This window comes from Molossus molossus, unplaced genomic scaffold, assembly GCF_014108415.1.
Source record: "Molossus molossus isolate mMolMol1 unplaced genomic scaffold, mMolMol1.p scaffold_m16_p_1, whole genome shotgun sequence".
Taxonomy (NCBI): Eukaryota; Metazoa; Chordata; class Mammalia; order Chiroptera; family Molossidae; genus Molossus; species Molossus molossus.
In genome coordinates, this window is record NW_023425344.1 from 1,415,839 (window position 1) to 1,425,697 (window position 9,859).

Below are 9,859 nucleotides of genomic sequence, written 5' to 3' on the forward strand. Positions count from 1 at the left end.
CATCGACTGGCTGCCTGTCGCATGACCCTGACCAGGGCCGGGAATTGAACCTGCAACTGAGGTATGTGCCCTGACCGGAAATAGAACCTGAGACTCTTTGGTCCATGGGCCGATGCTCTCACTGCAAATCAGCCAGGGCTCGAAAAAAAATTTGTTTGAGAGAGAGAGAGAAACATTACTGTGAGAGGGAAACATTGATTGGCTGCCTCCCATGTGTATGCACCCCGCCCCCTTCCCACACTGGGGATCAAGCCTGCAACCCGGGTATGTACCCTGTCAGGAATCAAACTGCGACCTCTTAGTCCATGGGATGACGCTTAATCCACTGAGCCACACTGGCCGGGCTCAAATTTTTACTTTTATTGGCAAAAATTTTATTCATGTCTTATGTTCTATGGGATCTGTAGTGATGTCTCCTTTTTCATTTCTGATACTGGCTATTTTTGTTTTCTGTCTTTTTAGATTAGTATCACCAGAACTTTATTAGATCTTTCAGGAACCAACTTTTAGCTTTATGGACACTTTCTCTTGTAAGTTTGTTTTTATTTATTGATTTTTTTGTTTGTTTGTTTGAGTTTATTTTGCTGTTTTTCTAACTTAATTTTGATGGTTTCTTTTCCAATAAATGCATTTAAGATTATATTTTCTTTAGCTCTATTCTACAAATTTTGTTATTGGTATTTTACATTCAATTCAGTGTATTTATTACGTTTGCATTTTTTAACTCCCAAACATTTAGGGATTCCTTTTTTTTATTTTAATTATTTTTATTACTCATTCTTTATATTATTAGTCAGAAAAGACATTCTGCCTGTCAGTCCTTTGCCATTGGCTGAGGTCACTGGGCACCTGCCTGCAAGGGGTGGCCCGCACCAGGTGACCTGCCCCACGCTCCTGTGGGCTTTGTTTCCCTGTGAGGCTTTCAAAAGTACGCTTTTCTGTGCTTTCTTTTTTTCCCTCCTCATCTAGATTATTGTATTCCCTTTACTTTTGCTCTAATACCTTTTTCTTGATACTTTTTTATTTTAAAATGTCTCGTCTTGTTTGTTGTTTTCGTGGGGAGATGGGTAGGAATGATGGCCTGCACTTATTGGAAACCGTTGTGTGTTTCCCTGCTCCCCGGCGCGTGCAGTGAGCTTATGTCTGGCTGGCTGAGTGGGGCAGTAGTGCGAGGCTGGGAAGACGCTGCTTCCTCTTACGGAACTTGCGTCTTTCACAGGAAGTTATTAAAAATGAAAATGGCATTTGCTTGGACTGTGTTCCCTCTTTGAGTTTCAAAAGATTGTTTATTTAAAGCCAGTTTCGTTTCCCGGAATCTTGATCTGGTCTGTTTCCTATGGGCGTGGATGAACTGTGCTGTTTGTGCTGCCCGCCTGCTGCTCACCGACAGACCATTGAAAGGGTCCCTTCACCGGGGCTCCTGCAGGCAGGGCCAGAGCCTGTGCGTCTCCGTCGGGGAGTGTAACAGGCACAAGGGGCACACAGTGACCGTGAGAGTGAGTGAACCAGCGTGGTCATAGATGCAAGAAGAGCTCGCCCGTGTAGCCGGGCGCCGGGGAAGATGCAGTGCGCAGACGTGGACGTCCTGACTAGTCCTTGCCGGTCTGCTGGTGGTGCCATTGCAGGGGGTGTGACTGCTAGGTTAGAAGAGCAGCCTTCGGTGGGCACGCTCCTTGTTGGGCGTGGCTGTTTCCCAGTGGAACAAGGTCATCTGAAGCAAGTGGCTCTCTGAGCCCTGGGCTGGGGAGCGAGCATCCTTACTGCTGGGGTCAGCTGGTGCAGAGGCCCGCAGTGGTTCCTGCCACTCGGCTCTGTCCTGTCCTTCATCCCAGGATATTGCTGCAGCCCTGCGAGTACCTGGGATGCCGGGCACGTGTCCACTTAGAGAAGGGTGTCAGCACTTGCAGGGGATCTGAGACTCACCTGTGCTTCAGAAGCTCAAAGGGTGACCTGCCTGGGTCCTGCGCCCCGGTGTGAAAGCAGACAGCACCAGGTGCCTACCGCTTGTTTGTTCTCCAGGTGTTTTTGTCGTCCCTGAACTCTGGCCTGTGGTCTAGTCTAGCCGAGGGAGAAGCCAGGCTGCTGATCTGACCCTCTGGCCCAGCTCTGGCTGCTGTTCAGGCCAGGTGCCTGCGAATGGCTGGGGTTCGGGTGTGTGGTGCTTGTTCCCTAAAGGCCTCGGCCAGAGAGGCTCCGCAGCTTGCGCTGTCCCCGTCCATCGGTGTGCTCCTGCAGTCCGCGTTTCTGAAGCCCCGGGCGCTTCCTCGGCCTGTCTCCTGCCAGGCGAGTACTGTGCCCCCTGCCCGGCTGCAGCGGGGGAGGGACAACACAGCGCACTGCAGTGACACCACAGGCATTGTGCGTGATGTGCTTCAGCCGCTGCTGGAGGGGTGAGGGCATGGCAATGAGGCCAGGTTGGGACGCCATTCTTTTCTGCCCTCCTGTCAGCTGTGCTGTTGAAGATGGCACGTCAGCCCTCCCTTTGGGGGAGGCTCTCTGGTGGCTGCGTGCACAGCGCCTGCTGTGTGCCAGGTCTGTGGGGTTGGTGCCTGCGCACCCTTCCCCATGCACCGCCCCTGCTGTGTGCCAGGTCTGTGGGGCCCGTGCCTGCGCACCCTTCCCCATGCACCGCCCCTGCTGTGTGCCAGGTCTGTGGGGCCGGTGCCTGCGCACCCTTCCCCATGCACCGCCCCTGCTGTGTGCCAGGTCTGTGGGGCCCGTGCCTGCGCACCCTTCCCCATGCACCGCCCCTGCTGTGTGCCAGGTCTGTGGGGCCGGTGCCTGCGCACCCTTCCCCATGCACCCGCCCTGGTGTGTGCCAGGTCTGTGGGGCCCGTGCCTGCGCACCCTTCCCCATGCGCCGCCCCTGCTGTGTGCCAGGTCTGTGGGGCCGGTGCCTGCACACCCTTCCCCATGCGCCGCCCCTGCTGTGTGCCAGGTCTGTGGGGCCCGTGCCTGCACACCCTTCCCCATGCGCCCGCCCTGGTGTGTGCCAGGTCTGTGGGGCCGGTGCCTGTGCACCCTTCCCCATGCACCGTCCCTGCTGTGTGCCAGGTCTGTGGGGCCCGTGCCTGCGCACCCTTCCCCATGCGCCCGCCCTGGTGTGTGCCAGGTCTGTGGGGCCCGTGCCTGTGCACCCTTCCCCATGCACCCGCCCTGCGTGTGCTCCATCTGGGCTCTGGAGGCTGGGCCATCCTGTCCACAGCAGACCTCCTGCTCCCCTTCTAGACTTCACGGGGATAGCACCTCTGCCAGCCAGCTTGGCTCCCAGTAAATGTGGCCCCAATGGTGAGGTTGACTATCTCCCAGTTTCGTCATCACTCTGCAGCCTCCTGGGGGCAGGGTGCCTTCAGTAGCCCTTTGTGTGGGCTTCCTGCTGCTGCTCCCTGGGATGGCTGTTTGTGCCCGTCAGGGTTCAGGCTGGCACCCTGAGGCCACTCCAGTTCTGAAGCAGAAGTGGATTTTATTTGTGGGAGCAGGCGTTCCACGTGCAAAGGCTGGAGGAGCAGGTCTCCAGGATCAACTTTGCCATTTCGGCCTTGACCCAGCGTGGGAGCTGTCAGCCAGGGTCGGTGAGGACAGGGCAGCAGGGATGTCCCGAAGGAGGTCACCCGTGACAAGTGGGTGTCTGCTGCGGTCCCGTAGACACGTGGCTGGGAACTCAGCAAGCTGTCCTTGGTGGAACCTGGTGCAGGACGGGTCTGGGTGGAAGTCCTTAGTCACAGGCGGGCTTGTTGAGCTCAGGGTCATGTTTCTGGAGGTGTCCAGTCTGGTCCTGGGGGTGCTGCTCTACCATCCCTGCACGCCTGCTTGCTTTTGTTGCTTAGTTAATTTTTTTTAACAATGTATTAAGCATTACCCACCCTCCTCCCACTGAAGGCCCCATCCTTGGTGTAGGCCACGTGGTGTCAGATTCTTGTTGGCGAGCATGGAGCTGGTCCTGGAGCAGGGCACCCCATCCGTGTCCCTGGTGCCCTGTGGCCGAGGCCTGGTCTCCCTTAGTCCTCACAGCAGCACGGAGAGCAGTGGGCACTGGTTTGGCTCTGTTCTTAGAAAAGGAAATTGGCTCCCAGAGGGCAAAGTGACTTCATTGGGCCTTGTGGCCAGCAGCTCCCACAGATCTTCGGCAGCAGCTTCAGGGAGGCAGAGCCCTACCCACACCATGGGGGGTGGGGAGGCTTTGTATTTGAAATAAATGCTTAACTTTATCATTTATGCATTTGAAAGATACGTGTTTTATGTCAAACTGATTGTGTCTTTCTTTTTCTTTTTTTCTCCTTTGTAAAAGATCGTTGATGGTGAGTGGTTTCCTTTTCTGTTGGGTTTGGGATGGACAGCTAACATGGGGTGGGGTGCCAGAAGGCCAGGCGAAAGGACATCTGAGATGGTGCTGGGCTCAGAATGGCCGGTTGGTCCTGTGCTGGTAGAGGAGACGCACCCTTAGCGCTGGGCTTCTCCTGGCAAGACAGGAGGGTGGCCTCCTCAGGGCTGGACAGGACCTCCCGGGTGTGGCTGGGCGTGGCAGCGATTTCTCTGCAGTCTGGGAATGGCCTGTCCATGGCAAGAAGGAGGGTGGTGGGCTGGAGGCCCTGCTCCTGAGTGCAGGCTCGTGTCTTAGAAAGGAGGCGGCCGAGGAGGAATGCGAGGAGGCAGCGCCAGGACCACAGTGACAGCTGTGTGGTGAGCAGTGATGAGGAGGAGCTGTCCAGGGACAGAGACGTGTACGTGACCACACACACTCCCAGAAACGCCAGGGAAGAGACAGCTCCAGGCCTCAGGTACCTGCACGCCCACCACCTGCTACTGCCGTCCTGGGGACAGGCTGCCTCACCAGGAAGCTCTGGCCGTGCGGGACTCCTCGGCCCTGAAGTGGAGTCCTCTGCCCTCTCCATTTCCCGGGGGAGGGTGGGCAGAGTGTGGGAAACACTAGGCCTCAGCCAGTGCTCTGAGCCCGCGCCCCAGGGAGGGCTTGTCGCAGCATCTGCCTGGTGGCTGTGTGCAGGCGAGGCCGATCCAGGACAGGGCTCAGCTGTCCCCACCGTGACCACGGGGCGCCAGGCACCAGCAGGCTGGGGGTGCAGGTGCAGGTCCCGCCCCACACGGCGGGGCTGAAGGGGCAGAGGCTGGGGTGAGAAGGACACAGTGATGCAGGTGGTCTGTGCCCTCTGGTCTTCCCCTTCGGAGTAGCCGGCCTTCCTGTGAGCCCTGGGTCCTGTGCTAAGGCAGGTGGAGGGGCTCTTGGAGGGGATGGCCGCACAGCTGAAGCCGCTAGCACGAGAGTGGGTGTCTGGGTGAGCCTCGCACTGACACGAGCCCTGTGTTCTAGGCCCTCCGGGACGGTCAGCTGTCCGATCTGCATGGATGGGTACTCAGAGGTAAGCACACCCAGCTGTGACTCCCTTGTTCTGCTTCCACACGGCGTCAGTGAGAGACGAGAGGACCTTCCTTCTGTCCCGCCTGGACTGGCACAGGGCTTGTCGCACATCTGTGTGTGGAGGGACGGTGTGCCGGCTTTGGGGCCTGCAGCCTTCCGCCTTAGCCCCCGTCTTCCTGTGCAACTGAGTCCGCCCTGTGTGCTCCCTGTCCTGCCTAGGCACACGGTCCCCTGCTCTCTGGCTCCGAGCCTGCAGCACTGCCCCACCTGTGCCCACACAGCAGCCCTGTCCGTTCTAGGCTGGCGGGTTCTGGGGCCTGGGTCCCCTTTGAGCAGCCACCGCTGGGATCCTGGCTGTGCAGGTCCTCAGTTCTGCACACCTTTGTCCTGCACCTGACGGGTGGTGTGAGTGGGATCCCGGGCCTGCTGCTTCTCTGGGCAGGCACACGTGAAGGCTGCTCCTTTTTGTCTTCTAGATCGTGCAGAACGGACGTGTCATTGTTTCTACAGAGTGTGGCCACGTCTTCTGCAGCCAGTGCCTCCGAGATTCCCTCAAGAACGCCAACACTTGCCCGACCTGCAGGAAGAAAATGAGCCACAAACGTTACCACCCCATTTACATTTGACGGGTTGAGAGCTGCCCAGGAGAAGGGACGGACAGCAGCAGCGCAGTGGGCTCTTCATGCCGCCTTCTGTGGGTTATCTGCCTCCAGTTTCCTGAGCTCAGAAAGACTTTAAAGCCAAGGCCTGATACGTAAACTGCTCTTTTGTTTCCAGCCCTTCTGAGACCTCTCGTTGCCTCCAGTTCGATGCTGCAGAGCTGGAGCCAGAGCCCTGCGGGCTGGGGTCTGCACCCCGCTCCTCCGGGCCTGGTTCCAGAGCAGGAGAGCTGAGCGCCTTGGAGTTGAGAATCAGGGTTCCAGCCTCTTTCCGGAACCTGCACATTTGCCAAGAAGTTGTCCCCTTTGAAAAGTTTGCCCAGCTTCCTCCTGGCGATGTTGTCTGGAGCTGGCCCTGGTCAGAGCTTGAGCTGGTCCACCCAGCTCTCATGGGCATGTTACCTCGTCCCAAGCCCCTGCCTGCCACAGTGACCAAGCCAGGCACAGCCCCAGAAGGATCACTGGACTCTTCTTCCCGAGAGTCAGAGGTGACTGACCCCACCAACACCTTAGCAGTGACATGCAGGGCTTTCTGCAGATGGGGAGTCAGCAGGGCCATCAGCCCAGGCCCTAAGGATGAAACGTGCAATGAAGCCCGCCTGCCTCCTCGCAGCCCTGCAGATGCAGCGCTGGCCATGCCTGTCAGGCCCTTGCGCCTGTGGCCCCTGCCTGCCCGCCTGCCCTGTCGCCACCTGTCCACAGGGCCTGACCAGGCCCTCGTCCTCCACCTGGCGCGGGCCGCAATAGTGAGCAGGCTAGCCTGTGGTGGGTGCCTGCTCTTCTGATAGCAGTCCACCCTGTGCTCACCACGTGCCCTCCGGTCCTCAGTTCCCGCTGCCCAAGGTCTCCGCAAGCATGGATGCTGGAGGGCGGTGCAGTATTCGTGGCCTTATAGCCCATGTCCGTGCTGTTGCCCAGCCGCAGCCGCAGCCGCAGCCGCCCTGTGTCTCAGCTCGGTCCACCTGGCGGGCTGGGTCCTGCCTTGGCCTTCTCACCCACCCCACCAACCGACATTCGTTTCAGAAGCTGTTCTTTTGGCCATTTGGACTTTGATCCTTTGGGCTTTTGACTGCTCTGTAGATTTTGGTTGGCAAAGTTCCGTGGCCTCTCCTTGCCAATGGGCCCAGATAACACCCTCTGCTCCTCTCTTCAGGCGTGTGAGAGCCTCGGGTCCTCCAGGCGGCTGAGCTTCCCCTGACACACGGCTTGGGGGTGGCCGTGGGGAGGCCCGCGGTGCCAGCCTGCCTCCACCTCCGCACCCCTCCTCACAGGCCTCGAGCCAGACAACAGCCTCTGCGCGTGCAGCATCTTCTCTGGGGAGGGACCTCTGGCTTCGCAGCAATAACTGGCCTTCAGTTCCCTCTGAAGGAGCCGGGACTTGGCACAGTTCACTTTAAATGGGGCTGAAGGAGTGTCCCTCTTCTGTGAAAAGTTTTATTCTTCATTCTGACTTTTTAGCTGTTTGGCTCACCTCCAGTTACTTTGAATGAAAGGAACGCTTTTCTCTTCGGAGTGAGGGCAGGACGTCAGTTTCCATCAGCGGTGTGTGCCATGTGTCCGCCCTCCAGCCGGACGTGGTTGCCGTTACGTTTCTTCTGAGCTTAACGGGAACACGCTTTTGTTACGTTCCCACAGTACCCAGACTCCCGGAGCCAGGATGACCACGCAGCCAGAATCTTTCGTTTTATGTTTAAGGATTAATGATTGATCATGAAAGTTGTATTTCTGCATACTATATTAAATTGGGAGAAAAATGTTTAGTTTCTTCTAGTCAGACATTACAAAATAGGAAAGGTTGATGTGAAAAAACCCTCCTCCTCCTCAATGTACATAGTCCGTATCTTTCTTTGTTACATATCCATGATGTCAGTCTGTTTTGGACCCTCTGCTAGTGTTACAGATGGAAATAAACCCAGTAATTTGAACCAGATACCTTCCTTTGCATCCTTCGCTTCTTGGGATCAGCGCTCCTTCCCAAGGTGTGTGATTTCCATCTCCTCATGTGGCGTGTGCTTCGCGTGTGTGTGCAGGGAGTTGCTTATCTGCTGCCCTCCCAGACACCAGCAGGCACGACGCCATTCCTGAGTGTTCTGGGGTCAGGGCCGCAGTCCAGCCCTGGACTCCCTAAAGCAAGCAGGCACTTCAGCCAAGAAGTGAGGCCGGGGTTTGCTGCTCAGTTCCGCCAGTGGTCTCCACCCTGGCCACCCAGACATAGAACTTGCCCTCCACGTGGGTGTGGTGTCCAGGAGCGCGTGCGTGCTGAGCAGTGCCAGGGTGGCTGAAGACAGCCAGGGCTCCCAGAGTCAGTGACGGCAGAGCTCACCCTTTGCCTCTGCCTACTGAGGGGTCCCCAGAGCTGAAAGGCCAGCCTGCTGGGTTCCTGGGGCCCCTGACAGACGTTCAGGCAAAATGCAGTTTCAATGTCATAAGCATTTGCCACACTCCTGGTACTGGACCTGGCTCTGGCGGGTGTCAAGAAACCCGGCTACATGGTGCCCTGGGTGTGCGTTTCTCATGGGACATAGTCCCCCAGGCCAGAGGAAAGTCAAAACTGGCAAAGGTGAGGCACAGGGGTCCATGAGAACAGAAAGATGCTGAGCCACGCTTGGGGTCCAAAGAGTTGTGTACAGAATGGAGAGGGAAGGTCCTGAAGCTGTGATCGACGACACCTCCTGGGTGGCCATGTAGGCCAGCAGGATCCTGACCCTGGTCCAGCCCCAGGAGCCAGATGAGGCCTCTGTCCCAGGCAAGGCCGTGGGAGGTGAGCCCGAGAGGCAGGGAGCTGTGGGTCCCCAAGCCAGCACCGAGGGGCCCCCAAGGCTGGCTAGGAAGAGAGTTTTCTAGGTTTCCTTTTTGTTTTAACTTACAAATGGTGTCTTTCTTATGTTTTTGTTGTTGCCATAAAGTAGGGTTTTATAGTGTGTGTCCAGTGCCCTTGCCAAATTCTCACACTAGTAAGAATCTAGGTTCTGTTGGCTTCGGTACATTCACAACCATCACCTGCAATGAGCTGGCCTTCCTCTCGAATTCCTACCCTTTCTCTTTCTGAACTCCTGATGCCTCCAAGGCATGATCCCCGGAATGGTGGGCGTCTTTGTGTTTCAGCATTTTCACCAAGAAACTGGTTTAACAGGAGGTTCTTGGATGAGTGTCAGGGAAGGGAGGGTCCTTTTCTAACCAGGAGGTGGCGCTTTGTTTTTCTGCTTGGTCACAGATGGGACTTCTGACCTCAGTTCTTTTTCTACTTCTGTTGAGAGACAGGATTTCCCCTTGAGTCAGTTAATGCAGTGTGCCACAGGTTACTTTTGTCAGTACACATCAGCCTTGCATGTTGGGTGAATCCAACTTGTTCACGGTATTTGTCTGTCTGTCAATTGCTTACTTTGTTTTGCAAATACTTGGTTTAGTTTTCTTTTTTTAAAAAAATACATGTTTATGCCCTGGCTGGCGTGCTCAGTGGTTAGAGTGTCGGCCTGCACACTGAAGGGACACAGGTTTGATACCTGGTCAAGGGCACGTGCCTGGGTTACAGGTTCGATCCCCTGCCCTGGTCAGGGTGAGTGCTAGAAGCAACCAATCAATGTGTCTCTCACATAGATGTTTCTCTCTTTCCCTCTCTCTGTTCCCCTCCCCCATCCCTTCCACTCGCTCTAAAAATCAATGGGAAAAAATATCCTCAGGTGAAGATTAACAACAACAAAAAATACATGTTTATGAGTTATATTGATGTCATTTTCTTACACTGTCAGGGTTTCGATTCAAAGTGTAAGGGCTATTTTCTTATAATGAGACTAAGGAGTGTTCTCTCCATACCCTGGATTAAAAT

General features: G+C 56.1%; 1 protein-coding gene across 6 annotated transcripts in view; it reads left to right on the forward strand.

The window, feature by feature from the left end:
- Positions 1 to 8,045, forward strand: part of RNF4 (ring finger protein 4) — a 32,518-nt gene extending 24,473 nt beyond the window's left edge. For 2 of the 6 annotated variants that reach the window (XM_036260842.1, XM_036260850.1), the window contains exons 6-9: positions 4,289 to 4,298; positions 4,619 to 4,778; positions 5,327 to 5,375; positions 5,851 to 8,045. In XM_036260842.1, coding sequence (XP_036116735.1) covers positions 4,289 to 4,298; positions 4,619 to 4,778; positions 5,327 to 5,375; positions 5,851 to 6,000 — 369 coding nt within the window. In that variant the 3' untranslated portion in view covers positions 6,001 to 8,045. The remainder of the gene's footprint in view (positions 1 to 4,288; positions 4,299 to 4,618; positions 4,779 to 5,326; positions 5,376 to 5,850) is intronic. The other 4 variants (XM_036260813.1, XM_036260822.1, XM_036260832.1 and 1 more) reach the window with 3 other exon arrangements.
- The last annotated feature ends 1,814 nt before the right edge of the window (positions 8,046 to 9,859 follow it).